The sequence below is a fragment of the Artemia franciscana genome, unplaced genomic scaffold (assembly GCF_032884065.1).
Source record: "Artemia franciscana unplaced genomic scaffold, ASM3288406v1 PGA_scaffold_39, whole genome shotgun sequence".
Taxonomy (NCBI): domain Eukaryota; kingdom Metazoa; phylum Arthropoda; class Branchiopoda; order Anostraca; family Artemiidae; genus Artemia; species Artemia franciscana.
Genome location: NW_027062677.1, coordinates 358,772 through 375,688, shown reverse-complemented (window position 1 = coordinate 375,688; position 16,917 = coordinate 358,772). Strand labels below are relative to the sequence as shown.

Genomic DNA, 16,917 nt, shown 5'->3' with positions numbered 1-16,917 from the left:
CACTTAAAATTTGCCGTGGAATGTTTTAACCGGTCAGAAAATTTTATAAAAAATCTGATTACCTCAAGTTAGCGCTAGATGAATCTCGATATTCCTGAAATCTCATTTTATGAATATCAACAATATTTAAAAAAAATACTAAAGAACAAACTCCGCTAATCTTTAAAAATTATGACCACTGTGTAATCAATAGACTGTTGAACTCGGAACCTAACAAATAATATATGCAGTCCAAAAACTTTTGGGTAAGGCTGTCGATATATTTCCACTACTTCCGTCAATAAATTTTGAATCAGTGAAACTCTCTTAAATAACTTTTATCGTCATATTCTTCATCTCTAGCCTACCCTCTCTACCTCCATGCCCTATAACTATATAACTAAGAACCATAAGGTTCATTTATAATGAAGATATACTAACACCAAGATTTAGCAAGCACTAATTTAAGCCAATCAGAATTTTTCATAACTTCTTTTTTGCAAATCCGAAAACTTTATAAAACCTCTAATTGATTCAAATTAGCACTATATGAGTCTCGGTATTCGTAAATCTCATTGTGATTGGACAAGTATCCTATCCTATCATGTTTTAAAGGGACTCAAAATATTGTCAGTGAGCCTTTAAAGTTGTTTAAATTGTACTCAATTGTGGTTGCTGAAATTTAGTCCCCAATTTTATAGAGCTCAAAGAAGTGAAATTTTCCTAAATATGAAGGGAGAAGAGCTAACAATTTATAGCTGATAATTAATATATTTTAATTAGAAGAGAATTATTACATTATTATATTATGAATAAACTGACCCATTTCTCAGACCATTCCACTGACCCAATTATTATATTATTATACTAGCTATTATACCAACACCTAGTTGGTGGGGCGCTTCGCGCCCCCCCAAGCCCCCCCCGCGCGCGTAAGTCGTTACGCGCCATATTAGTTACGCGCCATTGTAGTTGTGTCCCTGTGTCCCACCTGTGCATAGAGATAGATATAAATATATGTTTTTAACTATGTAAAACATGCGAATATACAACATTCTTCGCTGTCCCATTGTCTGTGCATATAAATAAATTGTCAGGTTTACTGACTCTTGAACATGCAACATATAATTGTCCATGGGAAAAACAATCCGTATTCAGATCTATACCTCATGATTCTAATGATTGCCCTTGAGCTTTGTTGATGGTGATTGCTAATGGACCATTCCCTGTGTCGCCGTCGTCATTTATATATCCCCCTGTGCCCCTCGGCGTCCCCGTTGTAGTTGTGTCCCTGTGTCCCGGTCGTCATTTATGTTCCCTGTTTCCCGGTCGTCATTTGTGTCCCGGTGTCCCAGTCTCTGATTTCTCTTTGAGTGTCCCGGGCGTCATTTATATTCCTTGTGTCCCGGTGTCCCGGTCGTCATTTATGTCCTGGTGTCCCGGTCTGTATATACATTCGTTTTTGAATTGGTGTTTTTTTTAGTTTTTTACCTTTTTTTAGTTTTTTTAGTTATACCTCATGATTCTAATGATTGCCCTTGAGCTTTGTTGATGGTGATTGCTAATCGAACATTCCCTGTGTCCCCGTCGTCATTTATATATTCCCCTGTGCCCCCCGACGTCCCCGTTGTAGTTGTGTCCCTGTGTCCCGGTCGTTAGCCTATTTATATTCCCTGTGTCCCGGTCGTCATTTGTATCCCGGTGTCCCGGTCTGTATATACATTCGTTTTTGAAATGGTATATGATGAAATAAATTTTTGTATTTTCCCCTTTTTTCTTTTTAGTTTTTTTTTGGTTTTTACTTTTATTTAGTTTTTTTCTTTTTTCTTTTTAGTTTTTTTTTTATTTTTATTTTTTTTAGTTTTGTTTTTCTCCTTTATTTTTCATTTTTTTCCTTTTTTTATTTTTTTTCTTTTTTAGTTTTTTTAGTTTTTTAGCTTTTTTAGTTTTTTTATTAGTTTTTAGTTTTGTTTTTTTTAGTTTTTTTTTGTAGTTTTTACCTTTTTTTTAGTTTTTTTAGTTTTTTTTTTACTTATGTCCTGGTCGTCATTTATACTCCCTGTGTCCCGGTCGTCATTTGTGTCCCTGTGCTTTGTTGATGGTGATTGCTAATCGAACATTCCTTGTGTCCCGGTCGCTTTCTCTTCGAGTGTCCGTCATTTGTGTCCCGATGTCCCAGTCTGTAATTTTGTCAGTCGAAAACATGACGTCAGCCGACACAGAAACATGACGTCACCTGATCCACAGATCCACAGACAGACAACTTATTTTTATATATATAGAAGATTATATATATAAAAATAAGTTGTCTGTGTGTGTGTCTGTCGAGTGACGTCATGTTTGTGTGTCGACTAACGTCATGTTTTCGACTGACGAAATTACAGACCGGGACATCGGGACACAAATGACGACCGGGACACCGGCATATAGGGAATATAAATGACGACACTCAAAGAGAAAGCGACCTGGACACAAGTAATGTTCGATTAGCAATCACCATCAACAAAGCACTGGGACACAAATGACGACCGGGACACAGGGAGTATAAAGGACGACCAGGACATAAGTAAAAAAAACTAAAAAAACTAAAAAAAGGTAAAAACTACAAAAAAACTAAAAAGAAAAAAACTAAAAACTAATAAAAAAACAAAAAAGCTAAAAAACTAAAAAAACTAAAAAGAAAAAAAAGAAAAAAGGAAAAAAAATGAAAAATAAAGGAGAAAAACAAAACTAAAAAAACGAATGTATATACAGACCGGGACACCGGGATACAAATGACGACCGGGACACAGGGAATATAAATGACGACCGGGACACAGGGACACAACTACAACGGGGACGCCGGGGGGGGGGCACAGGGGGATATATAAATAACGACGGGGACACAGGGAATGTTCGATTAGCAATCATCATCAACAAAACTCAAGGGCAATCATTAGAATCATGATGTGTCCCGGGGGGGGGCACACGTAAAAACATTAAAATTAACTACAAATATGCGTGTCCGATTGCAAAACGATGACTCTGGTCAAACATTTTCAGATCAATTGCTGGCAATTGGAAACGGAAAGCTCCCAGTAGACTCAATTTCAGGACGTATACAACTACCTGCTGATTTCTGTAATTTAGTGACGTCCAAAAATGAATTGATTGAAAAAGTATTTCCGAATATTCTAAAAAATTATAAAAATAATAAATGGCTAAGTGAAAGAGCGATTCTCGCACCCAAAAATATAGACGTCCACGAAATCAACAATATTGTTTTGACCAAGATTCGAGACCAGGCAGTCCTTTACAAGTCAGTCGACACAGTTTTGGAACCAAATGAAGCGGTTAATTATCCATCTGAATTTTTAAATTACGTGGATCTTTCAGGGTTTCCACCACACGTGCTACAACTAAAAATAGGCGTACCAATAATACTTTTAAGAAATATCAACCCACCAAAGCTTTGCAATGGCACGCGACTTGCCGTAAAAAAAAAAAAACAATGGAAAACCTAATAGAGGCCACAATCTTGACAGGGCCTTTTGAGGGTGAGGCTGTTCTTATTCCTCGCATTCCCATGATTCCAACGGATCTGCCTTTTCAATTTAAAAGATTGCAATTCCCAATTCGATTAGCATTTGCAATCACCATTAAAAAAGCTCAAGGTCAATCATTAGAAAAATGTGGTATAGATCTTAATTCTGATTGTTTTTCCCATGGACAATTGTACGTTGCATGTTCGAGGGTCGGTAAACCTGACAATCTATTTATATGCAGCGATAATTGGACAGCGTTGGCCGGGGCACTTCGCGCCCCCCAAGCCCCCCCGCGCGCGTAAGTCGTTACGCACCATATTAGTTACGCGCCATTGTAGTAACATATAGTTGTCCATGGGAAAAACAATCTGTATTCAGATCTATACCTCATTATTCTAATGATTGCCCTTGAGCTTTGTTGATGGTGATTGCTAATCGAACATTCCCTGTATCCCCGTCGTCATTTATATATCCCCCTGTGCCCCCCGGCGTCCCCTTTGCTGTTGTTTCCCCGTGTCCCGGTCGTCATTTGTGTCGCGGTGTTCCAGTCTGTAATTTCTCTTTGAGTGTCGCGGTCGTCATTTATATTCCCTGTGTCCCGGTCGTCATTTGTGTTCCGGTGTCCCGGTTTGTAATTTCTCTTTGAGTATCCTGGTCGTCATTTATATTCCCTGTGTCCTGGTCGTCATTTGTGTCCCGGTGCTTTGTTGATGGTGATTGCTAATCGAACATTCCTTGTGTCCCGGTCGCTTTCTCTTTGAGTGTCCCGGTCGTCATTTATATTCCCTATGTCCCGGTTTCCTGGTCGTCATTTGTGTCCCGATGTCCCGGTCTGTAATTTCGTCAGTCGACAACATGACGTCAGTCGACACACAAACATGACGTCACTCGACACACAGAGACACAGAGACAGAGACACAACTTATTTTTATATATTAGATAGATCTATATAAAAATAAGTTGTATGTGTGTTATGCCTGTCTGTCTGTCTGTCTGCATATGACGTCTGAATTATTTCAAATCATATACCAATTCAAAAACGAATGTATTCAAGCCCGAAGTAGCTGAGTTGGTAACGCGTTATGTTCCAGGTTCTAGGTCCGAGATGTTGCAGGTTCGAACCTTAGCTAGGTAAAAACTACAAAGAAAAATTAAAAAAACTAAAAAAGAAAAAAAGAAAAAAAGGAAAAAACTGAAAAATAAAGGAGAAAAACAAAACTAAAAAAAATAAAAATAAAAATAAAAAAAAACTAAAAAACCGACTGGTTTAGAAAATATAAAATAATACAGTACTGTAAGGGGTTGTGGGTTAATGCTTGGACCCCTTTGAATGGCGTCAAATTATGTGCTTGGTGATGGAAATGATTTTTCCCAATGCAAGCTGGAGCAAATCGGTGAGTTAAAGCACGATAAGTCGACAAAATGAAAAAGGGGGGAGGGGCAGCAGTTTAATGTTAAAGTCTCATGGAAATCTTTCAATCTTTCTAGTTCTTAAGATCAGCTATTTGTCCCTTACATTTACCCTGTCGGCAACAAATATATCCCAGAACTATTTGGTGAGTAAAAGCGCAAAGACAAAAGTAAAATAAAGCGGATCGTTTCCGCTTTATTTAATCCGCTAAATTTATTAATTAAAATTAATCGTTGTAATCTTATACTTTGTGAGATAAGAGACAGATGGTAAGCTATACCTGTCAGTTTTCAAGGTTGGATAGTTAAAAGCTCAGGTTTTCGGCACTTGGATTACTAAATCAGGAGCAAACGTATATGAGGAATAATGTAAAAATCCACGGCCAGTCAGAGGAAGAGGAGATTGAAAGCCAATCATTGTTATAGCATTCGACATGACAAGTAAATCAATAAAACACACTTTTCAAGATTAAATATAAGATTTTACTGTGCATGTTAAAAGATTAACATATACAAAGGTATATGTAACCATTTTATCTTTCATATAATCTGATGACAACGATATAATAAAGAGCTGAAATAAAAACAATATGTTTAAAAAAAAATTAATGCTGTAAAATTTTTTTTTGTTAATCAAGAAAAAGATAAAAGCCTAATTCATGCAGAAATAATAAAAGATGAAGAGTAGATTACCGTCTCTGAATGTTTTCATTGATTTTTGTAATACACTGGAATTTTCAATGAAACCGCATTACTATGAATTTAAAACTCAGCTTATCTGAAACTCACCTTTTCAACTTCAAATTAAGAAGAAAAATAAGGAGAGCAAGAGCTAAGAGCTCATATGGCACTTGTGACGAGGTCGGAAGAGCCAAGAGCTCAAATGGCATGATCTCCAGCAAAATTCTATGAATCAATAGATTGCTTTAAAAGGAAAATCAGAGGCTTAATGCCGGTCGGGATTTAAAATAAGAGCTTTGAGACACGAGGTCCTTATATATATCAAAATGTATTAAGATCCGATCACCCACTCGTAAGTGAAAAACAGCTATTTTTTAAATTTTTCCTCTCCCTTCAGCCCCCCAGATGATCGAATTGGAGAAAAAGACTTCATGACGTCAGTTTGTGCAGGTCCCTGACACGCCTACTAATTTTCATCGTCCTAGCACGCCCAGAAGCACCCAACTCGCCAAAGCGCTGGACCTTCCCTCCTTACTTCTCCAAAGAGAGCGGATCCAGTCCGGTTACGTCAATCACGTATCTACGACGTTTTCTTATTCTACCCACCAATTTTCATCCCGATCACTCCACTCTAAGCGTTTTCCAGGATTTCCGGTTTCCTCCTCCAACTCCCCCCAATGTCACCAGATCTGGTCGGGATTTAAAATAAGAGCTCTAAGACATAGTTCCTTCTAAATATCAAATTTCATTAAGATGCGGTCACCTGTTCTTAAGTTACAAATATTTCAACTTTTCTAATTTTTCCAAATTAACACACCTCCCCCAACTCCCCCAAACAGAGCAGATCCAGTCCAGTTACGTCAATCAGGTATCTAGGACTTTTGCTTATTCTTCCTCTCCCTTCAGCCCCCAGATGGTCAAATCGGGGAAAACAACTTTATCAAGTCAATTAGTGCAGGTCCCTGATACGCCTAGCTCTGAGACATGAGTTCCTTCTAAATATCAAATTTCATTAAGATCCAGTCACCCAATCATAAGTTAAAAATATATCACTTTTTAAAATTTTTCCTCTCCCTCCAGCCCCCCAGATGGTCGAATCAGGGAAACAACTGTTATCAAGTCAATTTGTGAAGGACCCTGACGCACCTACCAATTTTCATCATCCTAGCACCTCCAGAAACACCGGACTCGCCAAGGCACTGAAAATCCCCCCAACTTCCCCAAAAAGAGTGGATCCGTTCCAATTATGTCAATCACGTATCTAAAACTTGTGCTTGTTCTTCCTATCAGGTTTTATCCCGATCTCTCCACTCTAAGCGTTTTCCAAGATTTCCGATCCCCCCAACTCCCCCCAATGACACTTGATCCAGTCAGGATTTAAGATAAGAGATCCGAGTTACATAGACCTTCTAGATATGAAATTTATTAAGATCCGATCACTCCTTCATAAGTTAAAAATACCTCATTTTTTCTAGTTTTTCAGAATTTAACCTCCCCCACCCCCAACTCCTCCAAAGAGAGTAGATCCGTTCCAGTTATGTCAATCACGTATCTAGGACTTGTGCTTATTTTTTCCACCAAGTTTCATCCCGATCCTTCCACTCTAAGCATTTTCCCAGATTTTAGGATCCCCGCACCAACTCCCCCAATGTCACCGGATTACGTCAGAATTTAAAATGAGAGGTCTGAGAAAATATATCCTTCTAAATATCAAATTTCATTAATATAAGATCACCCCTTCGTGAGTTAAAAATACCTCATTTTTCTAATTTTTCCGGATTAACCGTCCCTTTACTCCCCCCCCCCCCCATGGTCGAATCGGAAACATGACTATTTCTAATTTAATCTGGTTTGGTCCTTGATGCCTCTTCCAAATTTTATCATCCTAGCTTATCTGGAAGTACCTAAACTAGCAAACTCGGTATGGACAGACTGACAGACCAACAGAATTTACGATCGCTATATGCCATAAAAACTGTTGTCAAATATGTCATAGCGGAAAAATTCATTTTGTTCATCAGAATTATTTTATTCAAATTGTTTTCGTCCATGATCCCTTTTTAAAGAATGTCAATATAATCCAAAATAACACGATCCCAAAGAATGATCCGAGTCATTCCAGCAGAATCTGAGTTTAAGAAGAAATTGATAATTGCTTCAGTTTGGTAAATTATCCAGAATAATTTCTCTATATAACGAAAGCCAGATGATTATACAGCGAAAGTACTCTTAGCATTGGCGTAGCTTCAGCCAATCCAACAAACGAAACTACAAGACAGGCTTGATACGGAAAATCTGGAGAAATTTCATGCATCGGTTTGATTATGAAAAGTTCTCCTTCAGATATAGAAAACGTGGAAGGGATGGGGCTCAGCATAGAACTTAGAAGGGGCTAAGTCCTTTGAGCAAGTCCAATTGCCATTTAAAGAGACCGGATTTTTGAGAGTGAAGTAAACGCTGAAAGGCAGTACATAATTATTTCCCGAAATATTGGAAGTTGTTCTTGTTTACAGGCGACAATAAGCCTTAAAGGGATGTATTGTTTGTGCATTTTTGCAGACTCGTAGAGCCATTGATGCCAATTCATGGAAATGTCGAGATGGGGGAAAGGGTTTGTTCATTTTTTTTGTAAGAATAGCAAAGAAACTTTTTGTTAAATCTAGGGGGAATTTTGTTGTTTTTCTTCTTTTATTAATGAAGACTCGTTTACCATTTAATTACAACATAACATTGTTAACAATTAAGTAAATTCTACACTGATTCAGAACACTGTCACAAAGAAGTATGGGGTGTTGAATTTATTTTTTAAGTTTATACTAAGGTTAGTTATGAACTTAACATAAACTAAATTTTAGATTTCTAAATCTAAATTATACATTATTTTCTTAGGAGCCCAACATTTCCATAATAAAAAAACAAAGCACACAAATATTATGTGATGTTAAGGTTAATGTTACCCGTGCATGGTCTTGATATGTTTCACTGTCAAACAGTCAAACACCCCATTTCACAGTCACACACCCCAGCTCAGAACCCACAAGATCAGCAGATGAATGATAGCAAAGTCGTTTATAATGAGGCTTCCGTTTTAGCTCCACAGATCAAGATTTGATGGATCACACCTATTTTTATTTTTGGAGCCTGGTCAATCTCTATACTAATTTTAAGTGGTTAAACAATGTCCTAAGTCAAAACCTCGTAAATTATTTCTTTGGGAACATAAAGGATAGAGCATCCATCATATGACTGAAGACAAAAGGGTAACTTCATATCAAGTGAAATCTTGAAATCAAATCTTGATACTGTTGTAATTTCGAACAAACGGTTAAATGATCAAGAATGAATAAACAAGGAAAACCATGAAACTGAATCATGAAATCATGATATTATTGTAATCTCGAACAAATGGTTTAGAATGAATAACCAAAGAAAATCTTGAAACTGAATCATGAAATTGTGATATTGTTGTAATCTTGAAAAGATGGTCTACAATGAATAACCAAAGAAAATCTTGAAATGAATCACGATATTTTTGTATTTTCAAACAAATGGTCTAGAATGAATAACTAAAGAAAATCTTGAAACTTAATCATGAAATCATGGTATTGTTGTAATCTTGAACAAATGGTATAGAATAAATAAACAAACAAAATCATGAAGCTGAATCATGAAATCATGATATTGTTGTAATCTCGAACAAATGGTCTAGAATGAATAACCAAAGAAAATATTGAAACTGAATCATGATGTTGTTGTAATTTCGAACAAACAAAAGTAAACAAGGAAATATGACAGCCCTAGACCCATAAGGTACAAACCGGAGGCGCTGATCTCCGTTACGTGGCCCTTCAATCTCGAACAAATGGTCTAGAATGAATAACCAAAGAAAATCATGAAACTGAACCATGAAAAATGATATTGTTGTAAACTAAAAAAAAATAGTCTGGAATGAATAACCAAAGACACACTAGACCCTTAAGGTCCAAACCGGTGTTACTGATCTCCGTTTTGTGATCCTTCAATCTCGAACAAATGTTACAAAATGAATAACCAGAGGAAAATAAGAAGCTGAATCATGAAATCATGATATTGTTGTAATTTCGACCAAATGGTCTAGAATGAATAACCAAAGAAAATTTTGAAACTGAATCATGATATTGTTGTAATTTCGAACAAATAAAAGTGGGTAGGTATATATGACGGCACCAGACCCTTAAGGTCCAAACCAGCGGTGCTGATCTCCGTTTTGTGACCCTTCAATCTCGAACAACTGGTAACTAAAGAAAATCTTGAAACTGAATCATGAAATCATGACATTGCTGTAATCTCGAACAAATGGTCTAGAATGAATAACCAAAGAAAATTATGAAACTGAGTGAAATCAGGATTTTTTTTTTGTAATCACAAACAGATGATTTAAAATGAATAACCAAAATCTTAACCAATTTTAAAACTAACTAACAAATCAAGTCTCAGTACAGAAAGTAGTGTTTTTTTTTCTACTCTGTATAAGCTTCAAAAAGGGTCTCAATAAGGGAATTTAAAAAAAACAACTAAACCATGAATTCAAGAAAAAAGGACAAAGTAGCAGATATTAGGCTAGAAACAAGAGAGAATACGACATGTTTTTGTGTTCACTTGCTGAAGATATTGGCAATGACCAAAAGGAAAGAAGGCGTTTCTACGTCATTAGAATAAGAAATGGAATAGGAGGGTGTATACAGTTTTTCGTTTTTCAACATAAACAAACCCAAGGGGGAAAAGAAAATGGAATATTAAAAGAAAAAGGAGAAAGAAAGAGATGAGAAGAGAGATAAATAGAAAAAGAGAGTAACTGAGAGAGAAAGAGACGAACATGCGGTTACAAACTTACGGTTTCTCAGCATTGAGAGGTTCTAATATATCATCCCAAAATCCAGCGGCCGATTTCAATGCGGATATTGCAGGTATGCAGCCCGATGCCCAAAGAGCACAGCAGAAGTCCGTCGATGCTTTAAAAATACGAACTGCTGTTTCGTTTTTCATACCCTGAAACAAATTGAATCGCTGCAAAGAGGTCCATTATTACAGCAAATTCAACATGGGTATAGCACAGAACATAAAGGTTATTTGAAAAATGTAAGTTTTTTTTAGCTAAATGATATTTTTACGTACTACTTTTTGCTATAGGTTATTTTGAAACTATGGACTCCGTCTATGCTAATACTTGAGCTAAACAACATGCTTCTGCTATTGCCTACTAATTTAGATAAAGGCTAATTTAAGCTATGGATTATATTATAAGCTTTAGCTATAAGTTAATATCTTAGCGAAAGAGTTCCAGCAACAGGAAACTATTTTATCAATAGGCTAGAGTTTGGCAACAAGTTCAGCTAAAGCTTACTATTTTAGCTGTGGGCTAATTTTTTCTACATGTCGCAATTTTAGATGGAGTGTAAATTTCAGGTATGCAAACTATTTTAACTATCGGGTACTATTTTATTTGAAGTCTCTATTTTGGGTATATGTAAATTAGAGCATTATGCAAATATTTTAGCTATATTTTACCTACTTTTATTTATAAATTTTTATTTGAGTTAAAGGGCATGGACCCCTTTTAGCTATTGTCATATCTAAAGGGTGTATTTTAGGGTATTTTAAGCTGATCTACGGAAGTATTTAGAGCTATACAAAATAATCCACTTGTACTTTTTCATTGAACATTTTCTTTTTGAATATTCAGAGTGTAAAATTTGTTCTTTTTCTTTAGCAATGCCAACATAGGAACCAGTAGTCTAATTTGTAAATAGATTCGTGACTAGACACATGGAAAGTTTCAAATCAAGTAGGTGATATCAGAAAAGTTTTCCTTGACAAGGGATGTATGCAAAACGGCAACAGTTAGCCAACATTTTCCTGTGTGGTTCTTCACCACAGCCACAGATATTTCTTCTGGACGTTGCACCTTTTAGAAATCATAAGAATATTTTCTAAGACTGTACATATTTCCCTTGACAATGGATGCTTGAAAAATGGCAACAGTTAGCCAACATTTTCCTGTGTGGTTCTTTACAACAGCCACAGATATTTCTTCTGGACGTTGCGCCTTTTAGATATCATAAGAATATTTTCTAAGACTGTACATATTTCCCTTGACAATGGATGCATGAAAAATGGCAACAGTTAGCCAACATTTTCCTGTGTGATTCTTCACCACAGCCACAGATATTTCTTGTGGACGTTGCACCTTTTAGATATCATAAGAATATTTTCTAAGACTGTACATATTTCCCTTGACAATGGATGCATGAAAAATGGCAACAGTTAGCCAACATTCTCCTGTGTGGTTCTTCACACTAGCCACGGATATTTCTTCTGTACGTTGCACCTTTTAGATATCATAAGAATATTTTCTAAGACTGTACATATTTCCCTTGACAATGGATGCATGAAAAATGGCAACAGTTAGCCAACATTCTCCTGTGTGGTTCTTCACCACAGCCACAGATATTTCTTGTGGACGTTGCACCTTTTAGATATCTTAAGAATATTTTCTAAGACTGTACATATTTCCCTTAACAATGGATGCATGAAAAATGGCAACAATTAGCCAACATTCTCCTGTGTGGTTCTTCACCACAGCCACAGATATTTCTTGTGGACGTTGAACCTTTTAGATATCATAAGAATATTTCCTAAGACTGTACATATTTCCCTTGACAATGGATGCATGAAAAATAGCAAAAGTTCGCCAACATTCTCCTGTGTGGTTCTTCACCACAGCCACAGATATTTCTTGTGGACGTTGCACCTTTTAGATATCATAAGAATATTTTCTAAGACTGTATATATTTCCCTTGACAATGGATGCATGAAAAATGGCAACAGTTAGCCACCATTCTACTGTGTGGTTCTTCACCACAGCCACAGATATTTCTTGTGGACGTTGCACCTTTTAGATATCATAAGAATATTTTTTTAATACTATACATATTTTCAGTCTACAATGTAGTGAGTTAGTAAGCTCAGCCAGAGTCGATCCACCTCCAAATGGGTAACTGGAGAATCTGGAGGATTCCCCAACTACGCACTGCACTACCGGCCGAAAGCAGTGAACCATGACAACGGTGCTTATGCTGCGAATGCGATAGGTCAGCATGCAAAAAGTTTTAAGTAAAGTCGCTACGTTAGCAGTGTGACAAAAATAACCATATTTGCTTAATTACTTATTATATATTATATTATATATTATATATATTATATAATTACTTATTAAATATTAGATAATATTTACTTGGAATTGAAATTTGACGCTTTGGTCAGAACCAAAGAATAAAAAATTGGTTTTACAAATATTTTAATGATAGACTTTTGGTCCAGAGACTTAGTTCATTATGCCTTTTGTGGAAAAATATATAAGACCGCAAGTCGCATACACGTGTAATGAAGGGGTGTTGGGAGGACCTAACCCCTTTCCCCTCCTGAATTTCAAAATGTTTGCGTAATTTAAGTTCACATGTCTTCTCACTGCCATCCAATTCTGTTTTTTTCACTTTTTTATATTTTACTTCATTCCAGAGTACAGGATACTTTAATATATACTTTATTAAAGTTCTTTAAAAAAGTTTGTTATAAATAATTTAAGGTTTTTTTTTTTTTTTAATTTCATCCATTTCTAATTGACGCAAATGGATATGCTCATTAGAATAGGGATTTGGCGACCTTTAAAGGAATTTTTAGAGTTGGGAGGCCCTAACCCCTTTCCCCTCCTGAATTTCAAAATGTTTCCGTAATTTAAGTTCCCATGTCTTCTCACTGCCATTCAATTCTGTTTTTTTCTTCACTTTTTTATATTTTACTTCGTTCCAGAGTACAGGAACCCCGCATGACATATACTTTATTAAAGTTCTTTAAAAAAATTTGTTATAAATAATTTAAGGTATTTTTTTTTTTAATTTCATCCATTTCTAATTGAAAAAAAAATATGCAAAGCTTTAAAGTGATGCTTTAAAAATTATGTGATGTTCTGAATAGAGTAATATGTAATTAGTTATGTAATTAATGCATAATGTGCTATATTTTAATTAAATGGTAATTATGTTTTAATTAGATATGAAATGGAACGAAATGTTGAAAGCTTAGATTGGACAATACCTTGAACTCCTTAAAATGGCTCGAAAGCGCTTTGAGAACAGCGCTTTTGGCACTGGGCGTGGATATTCTTTTCTTCTTTTGTCCTTCATTTGCGTCAATGAGAACCTGTAATAAAAATAAGGCAATTACGGAGAGATAGAAGCCTAATCAGCATCAGCAAATTAAAATGAAGTTGCCACCAAGCCATGGCTAATTTGAGATAAAGCCAAGACAGATAGTCTGGGCAAGAGGCAAAGCTGGAATAAGCTTTTTTCAGGGTTGTATAAAGATGATGTCATTTTCACTTGTTGATAGATAGTCTATCAAACAGGCGCCTAAAAACCAGGGAAAAATTAATGTTAACCTCAAACACAAAATCATAAAGAAAAATACATAAAGCAGGCAGGGGAATGATTCCTGCTCATTAGAATAGGGACTTGGCGACCTTTAAAGGAATTTTTAGGGGTGAGAAAAAGGACCAATAGAGACCATAGTGAGAAGAAATTTTGATTGCCATTCATGGTTAAAACATTCCTTTGCTCATGAATCAGACACCTGTGGCCAAATCACCCTATGAATCATCATATTCATGAGCCTCTGAAGAAACTCATTTTCCCTGGAGATGGGCAGTTGTCTTTATTTTACTATTTTCTTTCTGTTCAAACTTTCAGTTATGTTTACATAAAACAAAAATAGAAAAGCAGCTTCGAGACTAGTAGCAAACAAAGACAATTCATAAGACTCCAGCTTGCAAGCTGAATCATTCACTTCTTCGACTTCTTTGACAGATTGGTGAAACTGCTCATCAGGTCAAACTTCCTCTTTTGTATGTGATTTTCCGTCCACTTTTTTGCATCTGCTTCTTTTTTTGGTCTTCTCGCGTTTTCATGGCACCCTCTAGTAGGGAATTGACCAAAGGAATGTCAACAGAGTCGTTTGAACCCACCACTCTCTGCATGCGATCAGTGGCCTTTTTCAAGAAGGCGTCAACAATTGATCGTTTTTGTTTTTCAGAGCACCCGCCTTTCTTGCAATGATCCCTCAAGTCTATCAAGCTCTTTTTTTAGAGATGTCAACTAGGTTCAGCTCCCTTTCTTTTTCTTGGTCTTGAATTCTTCATTCAGAAGCTTATTCTTTTGCCTTGTTCTCCAAACAGTATTGGTATTTTGGCACAACCGACCTAGCTAAAGTCAACAATTTTTTGAGAATAGGAAACCTTTCGGGTTTGCCAAAACACGTGTTCAATTCGAAAATCACAAACAGCTCCGTATTCAGGATTCTTTCTGACATGGGGGTAAATAAAGGTCAACGTGTGATGGTGGTGATTCTACTGAGTTTTTGGCTTGGAGCAATATAGACTCACTTCTAACATCGTCAACACTACTCGAGCAGGCACAGCTATATCTGACAGACTTCTAGCTCATTTTTTTTTTCCGTGGGATGCAGGCACCTAAGTGCTTCGAGAAGGCTATTAGAAGAGATGAGGCACTTCTTCATCGAATGTTCAGTAGCTGCCTTGAAATGCCTATGCGTCCTTCGGTGACACCCTTGTCTTTCTGCCAAGGCTAGTTTATGAGCATCTAACGCAAACTCAACGTACTTACCTATAGCATCCTGCAAATAATTGTCCACGTTTTCAAGCAAAATGGTGGAAATCAGCAGACATGATAATGTAGGGTTCCAGAAGTGTCGCAAAAACTGTGAGAACTAGATTTTTCAGCTCGGCAGGTAGAGCAGGCACAAGCGGTCTGTTCTTCTGAAAATCTGCATTGATTTTTGTACAAAGCTTATAAAATGAATACACGAGTTCTGAAAGCACATCTTTCCTTTTTAGGTAGCTTACGATCTTGAGATACTTTAGATGTTCAAACGTTTCTTCGGTGGCTTATAATGCAAAAACTACTCCAAAAGTGCAGGCCACTGATCAATCAATCGGCGAACAACAGTACCCGACGTCAGCAACCTTTTTGGGACCTGCTGAATGAAGCTTGTGTATGGGACACCTTTCTTTTTCTGGCGTTAAAAAAAAATCTACACATCATGCAGGCCAGCTAAAGAAAAAAGAATCCCCGAAGATAAAAACAAAGTCGGATGACTTCTCGCCAAATTCTTGGAGCCCCTTCATGGAGGCGTAGTGCACAACATGGATTTTGACTAGAGATTCTACCGCAAATTATGTCTATAGATATGTCATGGTCGAAAACGTGAATTCTGGTATTAATTTCTCGGTTCTTCATTTAAACATTCCAGGACTATGTTCTTCTCTAAATGATTTGAAGCCTCTCATAGATAATTCTTCTCCTCAGATTATTGGACTCTGTGAAACATTTCCTCACAAGGGCAATGATATGTTTTTAGACAATAGTAGTACAGTAATTATCGATTCAGGAGCACTCATCAAATCAATTAAATTAACCCCTTTTCAATCGAATTTGCACCATTTTAAATAAAAAGCTACAACATTTTAACAATTTCCCTCCCAACTTTTAACATCAAGAAAGGTCATACTATACCTTTTCTATTTCATACTATACACAACTATATTTTACATACTACTGGTATAATCTAATATTTAAAGGATAGTTCGATACAGTAGGTTATTACCAACATCTAAATAATGTAGATTTTAACATAACTTTTAACATCAAAAAAGATCTTGTGAAATAAGAGTTTGATACAAATTTTAGTTAAATTCAGCATTTCATATTATATACTACTATATTTTAAATACTACTGGTATAATCTAATATTTAAAGGATATTTCGATACAGTATGTTTACATCAACATCTAAATCATTTTTATTATCTTTATTTTTTCTTCTAATAATCTTTAAAATTATACCCTTATCCGATTTTGTTTTTTTTTTCAAAATCAGCTGCTGTACAGAAAAATAGTTTTGGTGGACATATATCAACCGCTTCACCTTGAAGATCAGTAGTAATAACGAGTTTATTTATATATTTGGTTTTTACATATTTCATTGCTGTAATTGTAAATTCCGGTCAAAAGTCTAAATCTTCTTTCCTAATAGTTCACTTATATTTATTTTCCGTCTTCATTTCAATTAAAAATCTCTCCATTTATAAGGTGAATAAATTATTTTAAAAAAAAATTCCGAAGCAGGAATAATTTATTACCATTACGGTATGAGATGTGTAGGTCATTTGCATAATGAAGCTCGTTTTATGAGTCTGTCACCGCGTCAAACAT

General features: G+C 36.0%; 1 protein-coding gene across 1 annotated transcript in view; it reads right to left on the bottom strand.

Annotated features, from left to right (window-relative positions):
• LOC136041826 (nucleoporin NUP188-like) overlaps window positions 1-16,917 on the bottom strand; it is a gene marked incomplete in the record, with an annotated part of 179,580 nt that overhangs the window by 53,400 nt on the left and 109,263 nt on the right. Inside the window, 2 exon segments of the mRNA XM_065726603.1 lie at window positions 10,468-10,622; window positions 13,728-13,832. Of these exon segments, the coding sequence (XP_065582675.1) occupies window positions 10,468-10,622; window positions 13,728-13,832 (260 nt within the window).